This window comes from Palaemon carinicauda, chromosome 32 (genome assembly GCF_036898095.1).
Source record: "Palaemon carinicauda isolate YSFRI2023 chromosome 32, ASM3689809v2, whole genome shotgun sequence".
Taxonomy (NCBI): Eukaryota; Metazoa; Arthropoda; class Malacostraca; order Decapoda; family Palaemonidae; genus Palaemon; species Palaemon carinicauda.
Genome location: NC_090756.1, coordinates 76,333,007 through 76,357,877, shown reverse-complemented (window position 1 = coordinate 76,357,877; position 24,871 = coordinate 76,333,007). Strand labels below are relative to the sequence as shown.

The 24,871-nt window shown below is 37.4% G+C and overlaps 1 protein-coding gene across 1 annotated transcript in view; it reads right to left on the bottom strand.

Moving 5' to 3' along the window:
* Nucleotides 1-3,204: 3,204 nt before the first annotated feature.
* Nucleotides 3,205-24,871, bottom strand: part of LOC137625668 (uncharacterized) — a 216,464-nt gene continuing 194,797 nt past the window's right edge. The window contains exons 31-36 of the mRNA XM_068356578.1: nt 14,394-14,576; nt 13,970-14,088; nt 13,614-13,704; nt 4,658-4,852; nt 4,068-4,259; nt 3,205-3,236 (exon numbers count right to left, since the gene is read on the bottom strand). Of these exons, the coding sequence (XP_068212679.1) occupies nt 3,205-3,236; nt 4,068-4,259; nt 4,658-4,852; nt 13,614-13,704; nt 13,970-14,088; nt 14,394-14,576 (812 nt within the window). The remainder of the gene's footprint in view (nt 3,237-4,067; nt 4,260-4,657; nt 4,853-13,613; nt 13,705-13,969; nt 14,089-14,393; nt 14,577-24,871) is intronic.

The following is a 24,871-nucleotide window of genomic DNA, read 5'->3' as shown; positions in this document are numbered from 1 at the left end:
TATATATATATATATATATATATATATATATATATATATGTGTGTATGCATGATAGCTACTGGCTAGACAGATTCAAACCCCTGCCATTCAGTCGAAACCATGCCTGCAAGGACTCTACCAACTGAGCTATATTCCCAAGGTAGAATTCGATATTAAATGCCATTGTGGTTGATATTTACATTGGTTAAAATAACAAGTGTTAGAGATATATATTTATGTATATATATATATATATATATATATATATATATATATATATATATATATATATATACACAGTATATATTAGGAAATATTGTTCATAGTGTTAAGACAGAAAGACGAAAAAAAAATTTTAAAATTAAGTAGAGGTTGAAGTAATATTGAGAAGAAGAAATAGAAGAAAAAAAAAAAAGAGATAAATTTAGATTCGAACTGGGAGACCAGTTTCCTCAAATTCAAGAACGTTCTTGTCCATCACAAGGCTTCAACAAGGAAATGAATTCCGTGTTGAAACCAAATGATTCAGTCAAGGTATTCTATCGTTAAGAGGGTCCAGACTTTGGTCTGATTCCAACCAGCAGTGCTACATAAACCTCCTGGAAATGAGAGAAGCTTTCCTGGTTCTCAAGCGTGACTTTCATCACGGTCTGCCACAGACATGCCAGCGCGGCGGGCTCTCCTCCGATGGCCATTCTTCTCTCCGACCATCACTACAGGGACAGTAGTGATTATTATTACTTGCTAAGCTACAACCCTAGTTGGAAAAGCAAGATGCTATAAACCCAAGGGATTCCACAGGGAAAATAGCCAAGTGAGGGAAGGAAATAAAGAAATAAATAAACTACAAGAGCAGTAATTAACAATTGAAATAAAAAAATCTGAGAACAGTAATAATATTAAAATAAATCTTTCATATAATTATAAAATTGTAAAACTTAAAAAAAGAGGAAGAGAAATATCAAAGGATAGTGTACCTGAATGAACCCTCAAGCAAGAAACTCTACCCAAAGACAGTGGAAGACCATAGTGCAGAAGCTATGTCACTGCCCAAGACTAGAGAACAATGGTTTGATTTTGTAGTGTCCCTCTCCTAGAAGAGCTGCTTACCATAGCTAAAGAGTCTCTTCTACCCTTACCAAGAGGAAAGTATCCACTCAACGATTTCAGTAAAGTAGTTAACCCCTTGAGCGAAGAAGAACTGTTTGGTAATCTCAGTGTTGTCAGGTGTATGAGGACAGAGGAGAATATGTAAAGAATAGGCCAGAAAATTCAGTGTAAGTGTAGGCAAAGGGAAAATGAGCCATAACCAGAAGAAGTATTCAATGTAGTACTGTCTAGCCAGTCAAAGGACCTAATGACTATCTAGTGATGGTATCTCAACAGGTGACTGGTGCCCTGGCCAACCTACTACCTAGAAATAAGTAGAGCTCTATTAGCCAAACAAATTTCACAACTAACTGACAACTTCTCAATGTCACAATCCAATCAAGGCCATCAAAAGTAGCTAGGAGCTAGCTGCTCCATTTTAGTAGAGAACAAATGCTCTTGATGCAATTCCCTTAGCATTTGCTCTCTCCCTCGAGGAGGAATGATTACTCTAGAACCCCATAGACGGAAACCTTGTTGAATGCTTAATTCTTCTTTCCGGTGGAAAAATGGCTGTAGCGCATCTTCCACTGATTTTGACCAACCATAATCCAGAAACAGTAGTACTTTAGTTATTACAGGATCTTTATTTGACCATCTACTTATCACCTTAGCAGTGACTGGAGTTGTATCTAGTGTGTTTACCAACTGGACTCACTCTGCACAAACAGGAACAGATTCAGGGGAAAAAATTAGAGGTTCTCCTGCTTGAGAGGACACTCAGGCACACTATACTATCTTATTTCTCTTCCTATTGTTTTGTTAAAGTTTTTATAGTTTATATAGGAGATATTTATTTTAATGTTACTGTTCTTAAAAAAAAATTTTCCTTGTTTCCTTTTCTCACTGGGCTATTTTTCCTGCAGGTGCCCTTGGGCTTATAGCATTATGCTCTTCCAACAAGGGTTATAGCTTAATAATAATAATAATAATAATAATAATAATAATAATAATAATAATAATAATAATAATAATAATAATAATAATCAGCTCAACGCATCCGCTGCACCTAAAGACTTGCCTGAATGGGACACGTCTAAAATGAATAAGCTTGCAGCATCAAAGACCACTAGACCTAATAATGGCTTATGATCAGTAACCAATTAAAGAAATAATACCCCATATATAATGATGAAATTTCTGAGTTACGCTCGGCTTTATTTAGAATACGGGATGTAAAATCTGTGGTATCTCCTCACCATCCTTCTTCTGACATAGAACTGCATTTAACCCATACTTGGAATTATCAGTGAACACAACTATAAGTCGTGAAGGATCAAAATTAATTAAACAAGCATAGATTAACTTATTGGGATATGTTATCGTTTTTCGTGTAAACATTTATTCTTTTAGGATTCTTCAATTTTGAAATGTTCATAATTTTATTTTATTCAGCGTTTTCAGACTCATTTAAATTTGTCATTACAATATGAATAAGATTTAAGCTTTTAATCTTATATAGTGATATTGTTATTAATATTCACATTTTAACTTAATTAGTATAAGAGATAAATTCTAGGCATTTTATTCAAATATGTGGCGTCAAATCAGCTTTTGTGTTAAAAGCACCTCGTAGGAATAAATCCAATTTAAAGTTTTACATTCTGAGTTGGAATGAGTCTACCCTAATTTCCATCTACAATACTGCACAGGCTTATGATAACTAATGTTTATATGTAGAGCACAGCTTTCTATATCCATCAGCGGTATTTTTGTTGCAGTGAAAAGTCCTGTTTTAAATATATTTCCCAATGATGTACTGTACATACAGTCAATATACCCAAGGTCTGTAGCTACCTTAATGGAGAGAGTAGCATAAGTTGAATTTCATTTTTACCAGTATCATTTGTCTTAAAGTAAGCACAGTGAATGTTGTTTGCAGTCATCAATAGACAGACACCCGAATCACTAGCAAAATAAGGGCTGAAAACAAGGGCTTTTAGAAACAGTACTGAGTTAGTATGGCAAAAGGATAATAAGACATGCATAACAAAGGCTTTAGTTTTTATTATCATTACTGTACATAAATACTCTATTTCATTCAGATTAAAAACTTCAATGGGTTTTATAAAGTATCAATGCTTGCATCCAAATATAAAACAAAACACTGAGAAGAAGATAAAATTCCCAATCAATCACATTCGTAAAACATCATAACAAATGGACCACAAAATTCACTCCTAAGGTTACAATTCAACATTTTATAAGAATGTTGCGACATTATTTGTGATGGTATGTATCACAAATTAACTGATAGTGGGTTTTCACATAGGAAAGTGTGTGTGTATATATAAATATATATATATATATATATATATATATATATATATATATATATATATATATATATATATATATATATATATATATATATATATATATATATATATATATGTGTGTGTGTGTGTGTGTGTGTGTGTGTGTGTGTGTGTGTTTGTATGTATATGCACATTTATTCTCTCTCTCTCTCTCTCTCTCTCTCTCTCTCTCTCTCTCTCTCTCTCTCTCTCTCTCTCTCTCTCTCTCTCTCTATATATATATATATATATATATATATATATGTGTGTGTGTCTATTAATATATATATATATATATATATATATATATATATATATATATATATATATATATATATATATATATATATATATATATATATGTGTGTGTGTGTGTGTGTGTGTGTGTGTGTGTGTGTCTATTAATATATATATATATATATATATATATATATATATATATATATATATATATATATATATATATATATATATATATATATATATATATATAATTCACTAGGAGTAAAATTATTATTTTTTCTCGCTGATAACGCAATTATGCAGCATGAGTAATTCATTTAAGGTATACAAAGTATCACAAGAAGACTTGAAGTAAAGGTTCGTCCATAAACCAACAAAATGAAAGATCCAATTCTTACCTGGGAAACAGTAGAATTCTGGCTCCGTAGGATCCCAGCCCGAAGTGGAATACCGGTAGACGGTAGATGGGTTCCCGGTGTTGGAGAGGCTTCCGATGTCACAGGTCACTACCATAGTCTGATTGACGTGATAAGGTGGGTTGAAATCCATGAAGGTTGACGTAGGACACCCAAGGGGAGGCATGTAAGACACTGAATAGAATGTTTGTTAGTGTTATTAGCAGCTAATAATATAAAACGACTTTGGGTCTTTAAAAAACTGTTCCTTTTTATTCTAAATGTTAGTTAGAGAAGCTTTTAGCATTCTTATTTGTAAGTAATAATTACACTTCAGAAATGAAGGTAAAAGTTATGGACATTAGAATATAGCTGTTTTATGAATATGAATTAGATCCATTATAATACATTCGATCAATGAGAGCAATTTAGGTAGGGTATATAATGAAAATTTTATGACTTTCTTTAAGTTAATATGAGCCACATAGGGCATGTAGAGCCTCCTGGTATAAGGTAATGAATGAAATAAAGAATTTCAGACATTCGGTTCGCAAAAATAGAAATAAAAACTATACCATCGACCACGGACTAACCCTCATAGCACTCAAAATCAGGATCTTGTAGAACCCATCCATCTAAGGTGTTGGTGAATACTGAATGATTCGTTCCCTTTGCAGATAACATACCCTCGTCGCAGTAGACAGTCAAGGTTTGGCCAAGATAGTAAGGACCATCCAGAAAATGGGGCGTGACCCCTTCTATGTTCAGTGCGGGTGGGTCTACCATCACTGAAATAAAAAGTAAATACTTGAAAATACGTGTAAAGATTGAATTAATTTCTTAAGATAACAAGTTAGTGGGAAATAAGTCTCTCAGTCCTCTTAGGCATAATTGGGAGAGGTGATTTCAGATCATGAAAATGCGACAATGCCAAGCAACATATGGAAGTATACTCAAGTGATTAAATAATTTCTACAAATAAGAAATCCAAAATAATGTTGACAAGAGCCTGAGGATAAGGACCTTGAAAATATCTATCAAAGCAAACATTTAGTTATTGCAGCTTTAGCCCTGCTTAAGCTTTGAGAGCTTCAGAAGTAAGCTTCGAGAGTTTTAGTAGTAAGCATCAACAGTTCCAGAAGTAAATTTCAAGAGGATGTGAAGTAAGCTCTGGAGCTTTAGAAGTAAGCTTCGAGAGATTTAAAAGTAAGTTTCAAGAGTTCCAGACGTATGCTTCGAGAGGTTTAGAAGTAAGCTTCGAGAGCTTCAGAAGTTGTGGAGGATTAATTTTTGTTTAATCTTTAGTTTTTTGTTTGCCAAATAGAGAGAGAGAGAGAGAGAGAGAGAGAGAGAGAGAGAGAGAGAGAGAGAGAGAGAGAGAGAGAGAGAGAGAGGCGTTAGTTAGTTTATCGATTGTTTGCTGTGAGAAAGACTGTTGGTATAAATGAGATTGTTTGTTTATGTTTTTAGCTAGGTTACGACAGTGGTGAATGTCTTGGGTGAATGATTATTTTTTATTTGACTGCAGCAAGGGGCAGTAGTGTAAATGCTGGATTATCATTATTATTTTTTCGACCAGCGGGGAAGTGTTTTGTTTATCTTTGAGTAAGTACAGTTTTGTTTATCTTTGCTTGTCGTGATTGTGAATGATAGGAACAATTTATTATTTATCTTTGATTAGAGTGCGATAGTTTAGTTAGTTAAGAGTGTTCATGGGTGTTTTTTCTTTTTTCATTTGCAGGCCGTAATTCCTCCTTTGGAGAGATTTTTTTTTTTTTTTTTTTTTTTTTTTTTTTTTTTTTTTTTTAAGTTGATCTATTGTTGCTGACTAGGCCTGTAATAAAGGATTCTGTTTGGATTGCTCTTTTGGACTGCACGATTGTTGATGACCTGGCCTGTAATTGATTGTGTTAGACTGCCCATTTGGATTACCCAAGCGTTGATGACCTGGCCTTTTTAACAAGATTACGTATGATGATAACAAAGCTCACGACCCAAATCAATTAATGCTGTTGTGTTGATATTTGTCAGTGTTGCGGTTGCTACAAAGTTGTGGTTTGGGGCAATTAAAGACTGTTGGCCCTTGTGTGGACGAAGGTGTCCACTCAGAAATATATATATTAATTACGTTTATATTTGGGGTTGAAGTGAATTTTTAGCTTTAAGTTTTGTTTTTTATGGGGTTATTTAAATGTTTTCTATATATAGTAAGTTAAGATTGTAGTGCCAAGTGTGATTTATTTTTGGTTATGGAATATGGTTGGTGAGTTTTAGTATTAAGTGATTCTTTTAGTATTATTAAATATAGTTTTAAGGTTATAGTTTGTTTTTTATGTCCTTTTTGTCTAAGAGTCCAGTTTTTTATAACGTAAGGGGAAAGTTTGTGTTGCGGAGACAATTGTCAGTTTGTGTGATCAAGGTGTGGGGTTGTTTTTGCAACATCCCACCACAAAGTAAGCTTCGTGACTTCCAGATGCAAGCTTCGATAGCTCCAGGTGTAAGCTTCAGGAGCTTTAGAAGTAAGTTTCTAGAGCTTTAGAAGTAATATTCAATAGATCCAGAGGTAAGCTTCTAGAGCTTAAGATGTAAGCTTCAAGTGCTTTCGAACTAAGCTTCAAGAGTAAGTAAGCTTCGAGAGTTTTAAAAGTAAGCTTTGAGAGTTCCAGAAGTAAACTTTAAGAGCATTAGAAATAAGATTCTGGAGTTCCAGAAGTAAGCTTTGAGAGCTTCAGAAGTAAGCTTCAAGAGCTTTAGAAGTAAGCTTCAAAAGCTTTAGAAGCTTCGAATGGTTTAGATGTAATCTTTGAGAAGTTTAGAAGTAAGCTTCGAGATTTCCAAAAGTAAAATTCTAGATATTTATAAATAACCTTTGAGAGCTTTAGAAGTAAGCTTTGAGAGCTTTAATATTAAGCATCAAAAGTTTAAAAATTAAGCTTCAAGAGGTTTACAAGTAAGTGTCGATAACTTTAGAAATAGGCTTCGAGATTCCTAGATGTAAGCTTTGAGTACTTTAAAAGAAAGTTTCATGCGTTCCAGAATAAGCTTTGAGATCTTTAGAAGTAAGCTTTTTGAGTTCCAGAAGTAGGGTTCAAGAGATTTATAGTTAAGCTTCGAGAGTTTTATAAATAAGCTTTCAGAGCTTTGGAAGTGAGTTTCGATAGGCCCAGAATTGAGCTTTGAGAGCTTTATAAGTAAGGTTCGAGAGGTTTAGAAATAAGTTTCAAGATTTCCTGAAGTAAACTTGAAGAACTTTAGAAGTAAGTTTTGACCGCTCCAGGAATAAGTTGCGAGTTGCAGAATAAGTTTCAAAGATTTCCATAAGTAAGCTTCAAGAGGTTTAGAAGTAAGCTTCAAGAGTTCTAGAAGTAAGTTTAGAAAACTTTAGAAGTAAGCTTCAGGAGTTTCAGAAGTAAACTTCGATAGTTTCAGAAGTGAGCTTTGAGAGTTACAAAAGTAAGTGTCGCAAGCTTTAAAAATAAGCTTCAAGAGTTCCTGAAGTATGCTTCAAGATTTGAGAGGTTGAGAAGTAAGCTTCCATATGTTGAGAAGTTTGCTTTGGGAGCTTTAGAAGTAAGCTCCAAGAGTTCCCTAAGTAAGCTTTGCGATGTTGAGAAGTAAACTTCGAGAGGCTGAGGAAGTAAGCTTTAAGAGGTTGAGAAGTAAGCTTCAAGAGCATTAGAAGTAGGCTTCGAAAGTTTCAGAAGTAAACTTTGAGAAATTTAGAAATAAGCTTCAAGCATTACAGAAATATGCTTCAAGGGCTTTCAAAGTAAGGTTCAAAAGGTTAAAGCTTAAAGATTCCCAGAAGTGAGTTTCGAGAACTTTAGAAGTAAGCTTAAAGCTTCAAGAACTTTGGAAATAAGGGTTGAAAGGTTTAGACATAAGCTTCCAGATTTCCAGAAGTAAGCTTTGAAAGGTTTACAACCAAGCTTCAAGAGTTTCAGAAGTAAACTTCAGGACTTCCAAAGTAAGCTTGGGGAGGTTAAGAAGTAAGCTCCGAGGGGTTTAGAAGTAAGCTTCAATAGTTTCATAAGAAAACTTTGAGGATTCCAGAAGTAAGTTTTGAAAGTTACAGAAGTAACCTTAGATAGCTTAAAAGTAAGCTTCAGAGTTCCAGAAGTAAGCTTCACAAGGTTGAGAAGTAAGATTTGAGAGTTCCAGAAGTTAGCTTCGATAATTTTATAAGCTTCAAGAGTGCCAAAGGTAAGCTTCAAGATTTCCAGATGTAAGCTTCCAGATGTTGAGAAGTAAGCTTCGAGAGGTTGAGAAGTAAGCTTTGAGAGGTCGAGAAGTAAGCTTCAAGAGCTTTAGAAGTAAGTTTCCAGATTTTCAGAGGTAAACTTCGAGATCTCCAGAAGTTAGCTTCAAGCATTCTGAAGTAAGCTTTGAGAGCTTTAGAAGTAAGCTTTGAGAGTTCCAGAAGTAAGCTTTGAGAGCTCTAGAAGTATGCTTTGAGAGCTTTAGAAGTAAGCTTCGAGAGTTCCAGAAATAAACTTTGATATCTCTAGAAGTAAGCTTCAAGAAAATTCCAGAAGTAAGCTTCAAGAGTTCCAGAAGTAAGCTTCGAGAGTTCCAGAAGTAAGCTTCAAGAGTCCAAAAAGTAAGCTTCGAGAGTTCCAGAAATTGTAAGGACATCGTTTTCCTCGTTGTGTTTCCTTCTCCTGGACACACTTCTGCCAATTTTAATTCTATTATTTGTGCCACACATTGTCTTTTTGTCTCATGATGTTGCGTTCTTTGAGAGCTTTGTTTTAATGTGTATAATTGTATATTTCCTTAGGCTACCGCCTTATTGTTTGATGATTTGTCTCATGTAAAAACCACAATGATTTGACGGTTGGAGCAGTTTCCCTTCCGGGGTTACGTATCCATCTGCACTCTGTAACTTCGTGACCGTTGCAAGTTTAATAAAACTCTTCATTCATCTTGCTGTCCTCACAATCGGTGACCCTGGAGATGTTGGTAACACATAGCAGTTTTGGTTGCCATTAATGGATTAATCATGGCTGCGTTACCTTTGTATATCCCCTTTTGCAATTAACGTTTAACGATGTCTTTTGGCTTTATCCCACACTTCGGATTTTTCTTTATTTGTGAGGCAGCAACGATTAGTATATCTGACATAACCAGCTCACGCTCTTGGCCCGATGCATAAATGGACCATGATGAAACCACCAAGCCCATCGTGCCTAGCAACCACTTAGCTGCGTCCAAAGTCAAGCTGCCACCGTTCTCACAGCATAACACCGCTTTCTGGTTCCTGAGGGTGGACGTACTCTTCAGGGTGGCCAAGCTAAACGACCCCTGCGCCAAAACTGACATCATTCTGACCTCCATCCCTGAGGAGGTGTTTGACAAGATCTCCCCATGGCTCGACGCTCACTCCGGTCAGGTATCCTACGACGACTTCCGAACAAAACTAATTAATATATACTCCCTTTCCGTTTCAGCAAGGGCACAAAAGGTACTTAATCTCAGCAATAGACCCATGGGTGACACCTTCCTAATAGAAGCATGGGATGAACTGGTTGGACTTCTCATGCTGCCCAAGACCAATGCCAATGGACGACGATGCGAGGTAACCCTATCTTGAGAAATATTTCTTCGACGCCTTCCGCAGGACGTGAGAGCCCATCTGACCAAAACCGACACCCTGCCGATGAACGACCTCCTGTCGAGGGCACAGAAGTTATACGAAGCTTCCAAGGCTTCCCGCCTTGGCGCATCATCCTCCTTCAGCTGCTCATCCATTGGCACCTCGGCAGCACCCTCTGTTGACAATAACAAAATCCTCGCCCAGATGAAGAAGAAACCGCCGCAACGGGTGCAGCAGAAATATAGACCGAACCTGACTTAGTGCTTCTACCACCAGTAGTTTGGTAGAAACGCAATGAAGTGCAGGGACTCTTGCAGGTTCTCGAAGAAACTTTGAAGCCAGCCACCGCTGACATCAACCGTGGCCGCAGTAGCAGATCGCAGCATGATCGGATTCTACATCCTTGACGCTGTATCCAACCGTAGGCTTATGGTTGATACCAGCTGTATGCAGACAACTTTTCCTCCCTTACCGGCCGACCTAGATCATACGCCTTGCAGTGATGCTCCCTCACTCATCGCCGCCAATGGATCTCCCATGTTAAGGGCCTAGGGTGCTGAAAATCTCAAGCATTGGCCGATTTTACTCTTGGCTCTTCGCCATCGCTGACGTCACACACCACCTCCTCCTCAGAGCAGACTTCCTGGCTCACCATGGTCTACTCGTCAACGTCACCGGGAGATGCCTCATCGACACCGGGACATGCCGAACCCGCCCACTGAGAGCTGGTCCTGGTATCACACTCATCTCCGCCGTCGTACCGCAGCCTTACGTCGCCCTTCTTCAGGAGTTCCCCGACGTCTTCAAGCCGGAACTTCGACAGTTGCCGGGGTCCCCTCCAAGTACGGGGTCTACCACCACATCAACATGACGGGACCTCCCACGCACGCCAAGTTCCGCTGCCTCCCGCTGCAGAAGTTGAGAGACGCTAAGCATGCCTTTGAAGACATAGAACGGAAGGGCATATGCAAGAAGGCGTCCAGTGCTTGGGCGTCTCCTCTCGAAAAAAACTGGATGGGACATGGAGGCCCTGCGGCGACTACCGGTGCCTTAACCTCATCACAACGCCGGACCACTACCCTCTGCCGAATATGCAAGACCTCACCAGTGCCCTCCATGGGGCAAAAATCTTTACTAAAGCATACTTTCAGGTTCCAGTGTTCCCAGAGAACGTGCCTAAGACCGCCATCATAACGTTGTTTGGCTCCTACACCTTCTCATATTCAACCTTTGGCCTACGCAACACTGGGGCCACGTTTCAGCGATTGATGGACAGCATCCTGGGGGACCTGCCGTTCTGTGTTTTCTATGTGGACGACATCTTAATCTTCTCTAGGACGAAAGAGGAACACTGGAGACATATCCGCTCTGTGCTGAGATGTGCTTCAACAAGTGCACATTCGGCGCCAAGAGGGTGGACTTCCTTGGACATCAAATATCCGCAGCGAGCGTTCAGCCCATGTCGAACAAGGTAGACGCCATGAAAACCTTCCTAACCTTCCCAACCCCAACGACCATCCAGCACCTTCAGGAGTTTTTAGGGATGGTAAACTACGCGCCTTTGACAGGACGAAATCGCTGTCGCTGAAGCCACCAGACTAGTGTACCACGACGACAGCGGCCCCCTGAAGTTGACTACCGATGACAGCAATATCGCCTACAATGCGGTCCTTGAACAAATCATCAACAGTTCCCCACAGCCCTTGGTGTTCTTCAGCAAGAAACTCAAACTTGCGGAAACCAGTTACAGCACTTTTCGACAGGGAGCTCATCGCCATCTACCTCGCCGTCCGCCACTTATAATACATCCTTAAACGTACCCCTTTCACCATCACAACGAACCACCAGCCCCTGATCCACGCTTTCACGAAGTCTTCATACACATGGTCCTCTCGCCAACAACAACACCGTGCAGCCATTCCAGAATTCGGCTGCACTATTATTTACGTACCGGGAAAGAGGAACCTCGTAGCCGACACCCTCACCAGGATCGAGATCAACACAGTCCACCTGGGAATCGACTATACCAACCTCTCCATAGAACAGCAGAGCAACCCAGAGGCCCAGGACTATCGTACGACAACATTAACACTACAGATGAAGGCCATTCCCCTCGTCCCGGCCAGGGAAACCATCCTCTGCGAGACCAGCATGGATTCCTGCTTCCTGTAGAAGGGAGATCTTTGACATCATCCACGGATTATCACACCCCTCAGGTCGCACTATGGCCCGTCTACTATCCGAGAAATTCATCTGGCCAGAGATCAAGAAAGACGCCCATGAGTGGGCGAAAACTTGCATTAACTGCTAGACGAGTAAGGTCAACCGTCATACTGAGTCGGGAGTCGGCAATTTTCCCCAACCCAAGAGATGATTTGGACACATCCACGTGGACGTCGTGGGACCTCTGGCCCCTTCAGGTTCTGCAAGATACCTCCTGACAATCGTCGACCACTCCACTAGATAGTAAGAAGCAACTCCGATGCCTGAAGCCACTAGCCATGTCTGCGCCGAAGCTCTTCTGTCGAGTTGGATCAGTCGCTTCAGTGTTTCCGACGAAATCACGACGGACCTAGGTTCTGCCTTCTTGTCAGAGATCTGGCTCTCTCTGGCAAACCTGATGGGAACGACACTCCACAGCACCACGGCATACAACCCTGCAGCGAACGGCATGGTCTAGAGAACTCATCGCTCTCTCAAGGCAGCCCTGATGACGAGATCTACAGACGAACATTGGAAAGCACAACTCCTATGGGTCCTGCTTGGTCTTCGCACCGCTCCCCGGGCAGACGGCGAACTTTCCCCTACAAAGAAGGTCTACGGCGAGGCGCTTACAGTCCCTGGCGAGTTCTTCCCTGCAACAACTGACAACACAAAGCTGAATCACCTGAGATAGATCGCTGGGAAATTCAGACTATGCCTTGACTATACCTTATTGGGGCCCTTACAAGGTCATCAGGAGAACAGCCAAATCCTTTCTCTTGAACGTCCTCGGACAAGAAGATTGGGTGACGATCGACTGATTAAAACCAGCGTTCATTGAAAACAATGAGAAGATCACCGTGGGCCCTGGTAGACCCAGGATTCCGCCACAGAACAAATCATCCACTAAGCGGGAGGAAACCACACAACGACAGAAGACAACGATTCCTCCGTAGCTAAGCAACCTTCCCCTTCGTTCAAGCACCAAAGGGGAACTATGTCACCCTCTATGATACAGGGATTAATCGCATCAACCATCTCCAATGCCCGCTGTCTGGGGGGGGGGAGGGAGTACTTGTAAGGAGATCGTTTTCCCCGTTGTGTTTCCTTCCCCAGGACACAGTTCTGCAAATTGTAATTTTATCATTTGTGCCACGCATTGGCTTTTTGTCTCATGATGTTGCGTTCTTTGAGAGCTTGGTTTTAATGTATATAATTGTATATTTCCGTAGGCTACCGCCTTATTGTTTGATGATTTGTCTCGTGTAAAAAGCACAATTATTATGATGGTTGGAGCAGTTTCCCTTCCGGGGCTAATTATCCGTCCGCACTCTGTAACTTAGTGACAGTTGCAAGTTTAATAACCATCAGTCTCTCTCCATTCGTCTTACTGTCCTCACAAAGTAAGCTTCAAGAGTTCCAGAAGTAAGCTTTCAAGAGCTTTAGAAATAATCTTCAAGAATTAAAGAAGTAAGCTTCAAAAGCTTTGGAGTTAAGCTTCTAAAGCTTTAGAAGTGAGGTCAATGTAAGATAAGTGTTTAATTATGTTGCCATAATTTAGTCGACTATGCTGGGAAGGACATCAGCCCAACAATTACATTTCAAAAACCTTTGCTGAAAACTGGGAAATCAACATTGGAAAAGTAATTGGCTAAAATGTGATGACTATAGTTTTTGTTAACTTTAATGTCCAAATCTAATAAACTAATATTCAATTACTTGGAAAGATGAACTAATTTTTCTTTACTTACATGGTTCACAGAGAAGAGGCTGACCAATGACTTTCCAAGACAAATCACTGTCACATTTGACCTGACTTTCATCCGAGATTGTTCTGAATACCTGTAGAAAGAGAGAGAGAGAGAGAGAGAGAGAGAGAGAGAGAGAGAGAGAGAGAGAGAGAGAGAGAGAGAGAATTAATTGCATCCAAATGAAATATCAATGTAGGCTATTTGTCTTCTCTTATCACTTGAACAAATATGAGAAAAGAACTCTGACTCCAATGAGGAAATTAGATCAAAGCTAAAAGGGTAAATAATGAATATAATCCTATACATAAATGGACATAAAGAAGCAATAAGAAACAAGTAAACAATCTTCAAGAGACCTCGGTCAAACGGATGTGAGTTCCAGGCTTGCAAGTATAATTGACAATGGTGCCGATCAAGCGTTCTGTGAGGGCCTCTGGCACTATATCTGTTCCCACAGGTAAAGGTGACATGCAAGCTGAGAAGGAAAAATAGAAGAATTATGTTGACATAAAGAAAACATTGAAGATGATACTCCCAAGGATATGAAAAAAAATATTAACAAGAACTTTGTTGGATCAATTAAAACATTTGTTTAATTATTAAACTTTACTCTTCAGATTTTACAGGCTAACACCTCCATCAATTATCTATCTATTTATCGACCTTTTTTTGTATCCTTCAAGGATTTGAAACCTACTATGAGAAAAGAAAGCTTATCTAAGAGAATTAGTTTATGCTGGGGTAAAATAAGCTTGACATGAGAAGGAAGAAACACAATACCTCCATAGCAACCATCGAGAGGCTCCCAGCCTATTGGCGTGCACACAGTTAGGGCCGAGATTTTACCAGATGGGAAGATATGGCTTTCAATGCACGTCACCGTGATGACGTGCTGCTCCATCCAGAGCCTCATCGGGTCCCAGGCAACTGTGGCGTTCTCTATAACCGGCTCTTCAGGGCACACTGAGGAAGATAACGGATACTCATTGAAAAGCAGAGATTAAAGTGATATTACAAAATTCTTTCAAGATGAATAAGAAAAGATGAGTCTCAAATAGTATTCTCAAACTTTGAGCGATATTGGTTGGTAAAGACATAGTAACAGTAGCACTAGTGGCAGTAGCAGATGTATTAGCAGTAGAATTTAAATAACAGAAGGACTGTAGAGACCTTTGAAAATGAAACTATCATGAAAATGTTAACCGAAATATACGACTTTAGAAATTAAATGAATATCACATAAAAGTTAAGTCCTGGAAGCGGTGATTATAAAAAGAAATGGAAAAAATAAAAGTCAGGAAAAGGCTTGGTCAGAGAACCTTAAAACTTAATCAGCAAAATGATAAGGGTTTGAAAATGAGAGGAAATGAAACCAGCAGAAAAAAGAATAGTTTCTATGAATGGGAAAGGAACCATCTGAAGAAAAAGAAGTTTCCATTAAATGGGAATAGAATCATCTGAAATAAGAACAGTTCCGATGGATAGGAATGGAACCCACAGGAATAATTACAGTTTTCGTGAATGAGAAGGAAACCACAATGAATAAGAAGAGTTTCCATGAATTGGAATGGAACCATAAAAAAGAACAGCTCCTATGGTTGGGAATAGGTTCAGAAGAAATAAGAACAGTTTCCTTGAATGGGAATGGGACCACCAGGAATACGAATAGTTTCCATGAATTGGAATAGAATCACCGGGAATAAGAATATTTTCCCTGAATGAAAATGGATCCATCAGAAATAAGAAGTTTCCATAAATTGGAATGGAACCACCAAGAATAAGAATAGTTTCTATGAATGGGAATGAAACCACCAGGAATAATAATGGTTTCCGTGAATGGGAATGGAACAATAAGAAAAGAGAATAGTTTCCATGAGTGACAATGAACTACCCGGAATAAAAATATTTTCCAAGAATAGGAATGGAACCACAAGGAATATTAATATTTTCCAAGGATAGGAATGGAACCACAAGGAATAATAATATTTTCCAAGACTAGGAATGGAACCACAAGGAATAAGAATATTTTCCAAGAATAGGAATGGAACCACAAGGAATAAGAATATTTTCCAAGGATAGGAATGGAACCACAAGGAATAATAATATTTTCCAAGACTAGGAATGGAACCACAAGGAATAAGAATATTTTCCAAGAATAGGAATGGAACCACAAGGAATAAGAATATTTTCCAAGGATAGGAATGGAACCACAAGGAATAATAATATTTTCCAAGACTAGGAATGGAACCACAAGGAATAAGAATATTTTCCAAGAATAGGAATGGAACCACAAGGAATAAGAATATTTTCCAAGGATAGGAATGGAACCACAAGGAATAAGAATATTTTCCAAGGATAGGAATGGAACCACAAGGAATAAGAATATTTTCCATGAATGGGAATGGATCCATCTGAAATAAAAAAAAATTTCCATTATAGGGAATGGAACCAACAAGAATAAGAATAGTTTCCATGAATGGGAATAAAACCATCATGAATAAGAATAGTTTCCGTGAATGGGAATGAATCAATTAGAAAAGAGAATAGTTCCATGAGTGAGAATGAACGACCCGGAATAAAAATAATTTCCAAGAATGGGAATAGAACAATTAGAAAAGAGGATAGTTTCCATGAGTGAGAATGAACTACCGGGAATAAGAATAGTTTCCATGAATGGGAAAGGAAACACCAGATATAAGAATAGTTTCCTTTAATGGGAATGAAACAATCAAAACATAAGGACACTCTCCATGAATATAAATGGAATATCAGGAATAAGAATAGTTTCATAAATAGGAATGGAACCAACAGGAATGAGATCAGTTGCTATTAAAAAAGAACAGTTTCATTAAATGGAAATCGAACCTTCAGAAATAAATACAGTTCTAATGGATATGAATGGAACGATTAGAAAGGAAGAACAGTTTATAAATGTGAATGGAACAATCAGAAAAGTAAAACAGTATGCATAAACAGGACTGGAGACATCAGAAATAAGAAGTTTTGAGAAAGGGGAACAGAACCACTAGGAAAAAGAATAATTTCTATTAATGAAATTTGAGCCATTAGGAAAAAGAACATTTTCCATGAATGGGAATAAAATCATCAGGTATACAGTTTCCATGAATAACAATGGAATCACCGGGAATAGGAACAGTTTCCATGAATAGGAATGGTAACTCAGGAGCAAAAATATTTTGAATAAATGGAAATTGAACCACCAGGAATAAGAACAGTTTCGATGATTGGGAATGGAACCACCAGGAAAAAGAAAAGTTTCCATGAATGGGGATGCAACCATCAAGAATAAGAAGTTTCCATAAAAGTGAACGGAACCACCAGGAATAAGAATAGTTTCAATGAATGTGAATTGAACCACCAGACATGAACAGTATCATGAATGGGAATGGAACCATAAGGAAAGGAGAACAGTTTACAGGAATGTGAATGGAACCATCAGAAAAATACATCAGTTTTCATAAAGAGGACTGAAAACCTCAGAAATAAGAACAATTCTGGTGAATGGGAACGGAACCACCAGGACTACGAATAGTTTCTATTAATGACATTGGAGCCATTGGAAAAACAAGAACATTTTCATGAATGGGAATAGAATCATCAGATATAAAGTTTCCAAGAATGACAATGGAACCACTAGGAATAAGAACAGTTTCCATGAATAGGAATGGAACCACCAGGAATAAAAATAGTTTGAATAAATGCGAATTGAACCACCAGGAAAAAGAACAGCTTCAGTGACTGGGAATAGGCCCGCCAGGAAAAAGAAGGGCTCTCAAGAATGGGAATGGGACCACCAGGAATATGAAGAGTTTCCATGAATGAACAGGAATGGGACACTCAGAAATAAGAACATTTTCCATGAATGGGGATAGAACAACCAGGTAAAATAATAGTTTCAATAAAAGGGAATTAAACCACAGAAAAAACTTTCCATGGATGGGGATGGAACCAGCAGAACTACGACCAGTTTCTTTGAATAGGAATATATCTACCAGAAATAAGAACAGTTCTAATGAATGGGGTGGGGAACACTAGAGATAAGAATAGTTTCTATGAATGGGAATTGAACCATCAAACAAGAAGTTTCCATGAATGTAACTATAAAAGAGAACAATTTCCATTAATTTGATTGGAACCATTAGGAATAAGAATAATTTCTATGAATAGAAATGATGCTACCAAGTATAAGACCAGTTTCCATGAATAGGAAATGAACCAACAGGAATAAGATTGGTTTCAGTGAATGGGCTTGGAACCACCAGGAACAAAAACAATTTCTATGAATGGGAATGGAATAACCAGGAATAAAAACAGTTTAAGATAATGGCAATGGGACCACCAGGATTAAGAATAGTTTCCATAAATGGGAATAAAGTCATCAGAATTAAGAACAGTTTTTAAATGGGCATACAGCTATCATTAATATGAACAGTTCAGATAAAGGGGAATGAAATTACCAGAAATATGAAGAGTTTCCATGAATGGGAATGGAACCACCAGGAATGAGAAGAATTTTAATGAATGGGAATGGAACCATAAAAAAGTAGAACAATTTCGATGAATGGGATAGGAGCATTGGGATATAAAGCAATATCTGTGGATGGGAGGGGAACTACCAGGAATAAGAATAGTTTCCATAAATGGGAATGGAACCATTATGAATAACAACAGTTTTCTTGAATGGGAATGGAGCCACAAGGGAAAAAGTTTCGATGAATATTAATGGAACCACCAGGAAGAGGATAATTTTCATTGAATGTGCATGGAATCACAAGGAATAAGAAATGGTTTCATGAATGAGAATGGAACCACCAGGAATATGAATAGTTGCTATGAATATGTATGGAATCACAAGGAATAAGAACAGTTTTCATGAATGAGATTAAGAATAAATTACAAGAATAAATTGGAATGGAACCACCAAGAATAAGAATAAATTACATAAATTGGAATGGAACTACTAAGAATAATAAGTTTCCTTGAATGGGAATGGACCCACAATAAACAAAGATTCCATGAATGGGAATGGAATCAAAATAAAAAAAAGTTTCAATGAATGGGAATGAAACCACAAGAAAACAAGTCTCCATGAAAGCGAATGTAACCAGAGAGAATAAGAATATTTTTCATAGATGAGATTGGCACCACCAGGAATAACAAGTTTCCTTGATTGGAATGGAACCAAAAAAAAAAAAAGTTTTCAAGAATGGGAATGAGGATATTTTCTATAAATGGGATTGGAACCTCCAGGAATAACAACAGTATCCATGAATGGAGTGGAACCACCCACAAGAAAAAACATTTCCATGAAGGAAAATGGAACTACAAGAAAAAATGTTCCCATGTATGAGAATGTAACAAGATAGAGTAAGGATATTCTTCATAAATGGGATTGGAACCACCAGGAATAACAACAGTTTTCATGAATGGACTGGAACCACAAAAAAAGCTTCCATAAATTGGAGTGAATCTACCATGAATTACAAGTTTCCACGAATGGGAATGGGACGACTAGAAAACGTTTCCATGAATGGGGATGGAACCACAAGGAATAAGAATATTTTTTTCATAAATGGGATTGGAATTGCCAGGAATCACAAAAGTTTCCATGAATGGAATGGAACTACAAAAAAAAATGTTTCCATAAATAGGAATGAAACCACCAAGAATAACACAAGTTTCCTTGAATGGAAATGGAACCACAAGAAAAAAGTTTCTATGAATGGGAATGGAATAACCAAGAATAAGTTTACATGAATGGGAATGGAACCAAAAGAAAATGGTTTCCAAGAATGGGAATGGAACCACCAAGAATAACAATTGTTTCCATGAATGGGAATGGAACCACAAGAAAAGGGTTTCTATGAGTGGGAATGGAACCACCCAGAATAACAACACTTCCCTTGAATGGAAATGAAACTACAAGAAAAAATTGTTTCCATAAATAGGAATGAAAACACCAAGAATAATAAATTTCCATGAATGGGAATGGAACCACAAGAAAAAAGTTTCCATGATGGGGAATTTGAACAGTTTAAATGAATGGTAAAAAACAACAAGGAATAAGAATAGTTTCCATGACTGGGAATAAAATCACCAAGAATAAAAAAAGTTTCCATAAGAGGGAACCGAACCATAAGAAATAAAAGCAATTTTCGTGAATGGGATTTGAACCACTGGGAATAAGAGCAATAACTTTGTATGGGAATGGAACTGCCAGGAATAAGAATAGTTTCCATGGATATGTATGGAATCACAAGCAATAAGAACAGTGTCCATGAGTGGAATGAAACCACAAGAAAAAAAAAAGTTCCCGTGAATGGGAATGAAACCACCAAAAATAACAACCGTTTCCATAAATGAGAATGGACCCACAAAAAAAGTTTCTATAAATTGGAATGGAACCACCAAATATAACAACAGTTTTCATGAATGGGAATGGAACCACTAGGAAAAATATTTCCATGAGTAGGAATGGAACCACAATCAAAAAAGTTTCCATGAATGGGAATGGAACCACAAGAAAAAAAAAGTTTCCATAAATGGGAATGAAACCACCAAGAATAACAACAGTTTCATTGAATGGTTATGGAACCATCAGAAAAAGTATTCCGTGAATGGGAATGGAACCACAAGCAAAAACAACAGTTTCCTTCATTGGGAATGGAACCACCAGGAATAACAAGTTTCCATGAATGGAAATTGGACCAAAAGAAAAAGTTTCAGTGAATGGGAATGGAACCACCAAGAATAACAACTTTCCATGAAAGGGAATGGAACCACTAAGAATAACAACAGTTTCCATGAAGGGAAATGGAACCACATGAAAACAAGTTTTCATAAATGGGAATGAAACCACCATGAATAACAATAGTTTTCTTGCATCGGAATGGAACCACAGGGGGAAAAATCAATGAATGTGAATGGAACCACCAGGAATAAAGTAAGTTTCATTGAATGTGTATGGAACCACCAGGAATAAGAATAGTTCCTATAAATGTGTATGGAATAACAAGGAATAAGAAGAGTTTCCATGAATGGGAATGGAACCACCAAGAATAAGAATAAATGACATGAATTGGAATGGAACCACCAGGAATAACAAGTTTCCAAGAATGGGAACTGGATCCACAAGGAACAAAGATTCCATGAATGGGAATGGAACCACAAGAAAAAAGTTTCAATTAATGGGAATGGAACCACCAAGAATAAGAGCAATATCATGGGAATGAAACCATTTGGAATGAGAATATTCTCATACATGGGATTGGAACCTCCATGAATAACAGGTCTCCATGAATGGATTGGAACCACAAGAAAAATAGTTTCCATGGAAGGGAATGGAACCACCAGGAATAAGACCAATATCTATGAATGGGAATGGAACTACCACGAATAAAAATAGTTCCCATGAATGTGCATGGAATTGCAAGTAATAAGAACAGTTATCATGAATGCGAATGGAACCACCAGGAATGAGAATAGTTTCCATATATGGGAATGGAACCACCATGAATAAAAAGTTTCTATGAATAGGAATGGAACAACAAACAAGTTTGCATAAATGAGAATGAAACCACCATGAACAACAACAGTTTCCTTGAATGGGAATGGAACAACAAGAAAAAATTTCTGTGAATGAGAATGGAACCACCAAGAATAATAAGAATTTCCGTGGATGGGAATAGAACCACAAGAAGAGATTTTTCATAGACGGAAATGAAACCACCAAGAATAACAAGTTTCCTTAAATAAGAAGGGACCACAAGAAGAAAGTTTCCATAAATGGAAATGGAAACACCAAGAATAAGAATATTTTTCATCAATGGGAATGGAAACACAAGAAAAAAGTTTCCATAAATGAAAATGGAACCTTTAAAAATAACAGCAGTTTCCATGAATAGGAATGGAATGATAGCAATAAAGTTTCCATAAATTGGAATGGAACCACGAGAAAATAGGTTTCCATGAATGGGAATGAAACCAACAAGAATAACAGCAGTTTCCATGAATGTGAGTGGAACCACAAGAATCAAGTTTCCATAAAGGGGAATGTAAACACCGGGAATTACAAGTTTCACTCAATGGAAATGGAGCCACAAGAAAAACAGTTTTCATGAATGGGAATGTAACCAGAAGGAATAAGAATATTTTTCATAGATGGGATTGGCACCGCCAGGAATAACAACTGTTTCCTTGATTGGAATGGAACAAAAAAAAAAAAAAAAAAAAAAAAAAAAAAGGTTTCCATGTATGAGAATGGAACCAGGAGGAATAAGAATATTTTTTATAAATGAGATTGGAACCACCAGGATTAATAAGTTTCCATGAATGGAATGGAACCACAAGAAGAAACGTTTCCATGAAAGGGAATGGAACTACAAGAAAAAAATTTCCCATGAATGGAAATGTAACAAGATAGAGTAAAGATATTCTTCATAAATGGGATTGGAACCACCAGAATAACAACAGTTTCCCTGATTGGAATGGATAAAAAAAAAGTTTCCATAAATGGAATGGAACCAGAAGAAAGAAACGTTTCCATGAAAGGGAATGAAACATGAAGGAATAAGAATATTTTTCATGGATGGGATTGGAACTACTAGGATTAACAACAGTTTCCACGAATGGAATAGAACCACAAGAAAAAAAAGTTCCCAAGAATGGAATAGAACCACAAGAAAAAAAAGTTTCCATGAATGGAATAGAACCAAAAGAAACAAAGGTTTCCATGAATGGAATAGAACCACAAGAAAAGAAAGTTTCCATGAATGGAATAGAACCACAAGAAAAAAAAAGTTTCTATAAATGGGAATGAAACCACCATGAATAACAAGAGTTACCATAAATGGGAATGAAACCAAAAGAAAAAAGTTTCCATGAATGGCCATGGAACCACCAAGAATAACAAGTTTCTATGAATAAGAATGGAACCACTAGAAAAAAGATTCCATGAATGGGAATGGAACCACCAAAATAAACAATAGTTTCCATGTATGGGAATGGAACCACAAGAAAAAAGGTTTCCATAAATGTGAACGAAACCACCATGAAAAACAAGAGTTTTCATGAATGGGAAAGGAGCCACAAGGAAAATGTTTATATAAATGGGAATGCAACCACTAAGAATAACAACAGTTCCTATGAATGGGAATGGAACTAAAAGAAAAATAGTTTCCATATATGGAAATGGAACCACCAAGAAAAACAACAGTTTCCATGAATGGTAATGGAACCACAACAAAATTAGTTTCCATGAATGGAAATGGAACCACAATGAGTAATAACAGTTTCCAGGAATGGGAATGGAACCACAAGAAAAAAAGTTTCCATAAATGAGAATGGAATTACCAAGAAAAACAATAGTTTCCATGAATGGTAATGGAACCATCAAGAATAACAAGTTTCTATGAATGGGAATGGAACCACAAGAAAAAGGTTTCGATGAATGGGAATGGAATCACCAAGAATAACATGTTTCCATGAATGAGAATGTAACTACAAGAAAAATAGTTTCCATATAGGGGAATGGAATAACAGGAATAAAAAGTTTTCATGAATGGGAATGGACCCATTAGAAAAGTTTCCATGAATGGGAATGGACCCATAAGAAAAGTTTCCATGAATGGGAATGGAGCCACAAGAAAAGGATTCCCTAAATAGGAATGAAACCACCAACAATAATAACAGTTTCCATGAATGGGAATGGAACCAGAAGGAAAAAAATATTCATAGATGGGATTGAAACCATGAATAACAACAGATTTCCTTAATGGGATTGGAACCACAAAAAAAAAAGAAAAAAAAATTCCGTGAATGGAAATGATACCGTCAAAAATAACAACAGTTTCCATGAATGGGAATGGAACCCAAGGAAAAGGTTTCCATAAATGAAAATGGACCCACAAAAAATAAACAGTTACCATGAATGGGAATAAAACCATAAGAAAAGTTTCCATGAATAGGAATGGAACCACCAAATATAACAATAGTTTTCATGGATGGGAATGGAACCATAATAAAAATATTTCCATGAACTGAAATGGAACCACCAGGAATATAACGTTTCAATGAATGTGAATGGAACCATATGAAAAAATGTCCATAAATGGGAATGAAACCACTAAGAATAACACCAGTTTCCATGAATGGGAATGGAACCACATGGAATAAGAATTATTTCTATAAAAGAATTGTAGGCCTAACCCCCAGGCATAAGAATAGCTTCTATGTATGGAATGGAACCACAAGAGAAAATTTCCATGAAGGGGAATGAAACCACAAGAAATAAGAATAGTTTCCATGAAAGGGATTGGAACCACCAGGAATAGCAGTTTCCATCAATAGAATGGAACCACAAGAAAAAATTTTTCTATAAATGGAAATGGAATACCCAATAATAAGTTTACATGAATGGGAATGGATCCACAAGAAAAAAAGTTTCCATGAATGGGAATGGAACCACCAAGAATAACAAGAGTTTCTTTCAATGGGAATATAACCATCAGAAAAAAAGTTCCCATAAATGGATATAAAACCATAAAGAATAACAAGTTTCCATGAATGGGAATGGAATCGAAAGAAAAATGCTTTCATGAATGGAAATGGAACCACCAAGAAAAACAATAGTTTCCATTAATGGTAATGGAACCACAAGAAAAAGATTTTCATAAATGGGAATGGAACCACAAGTAAAAAGTTTCCATAAATGGGAATGGAACCACCATGAATAACAAGAGTTTCCATGAATGGGAATGAAACCACAAGAAAAAGGTTTTCATGAATGGGAATGGAACCACCAAGAATAACAACATTTCCTTTGAATGGGAATGGAACCACAAGTAAAAAGTTTCCATAAATGGGAATGGAACCACCATGAATAACAAGAGTTTCCATGAATGGGAATGAAACCACAAGAAAAAGGTTTTCATGAATGGGAATGGAACCACCAAGAATAACAACATTTCCCTTGAATGGGAATGGAACCACAAGTAAAAAGTTTCCATAAATGGGAATGGAACCACCATGAATAACAAGAGTTTCCATGAATGGGAATGAAACCACAAGAAAAAGGTTTTCATGAATGGGAATGGAACCACCAAGAATAACAACATTTCCCTTGAATGGGAATGGAACCACAAGTAAAAAGTTTCCATAAATGGGAATGGAACCACCATGAATAACAAGAGTTTCCATGAATGGGAATGAAACCACAAGAAAAAGGTTTTCATGAATGG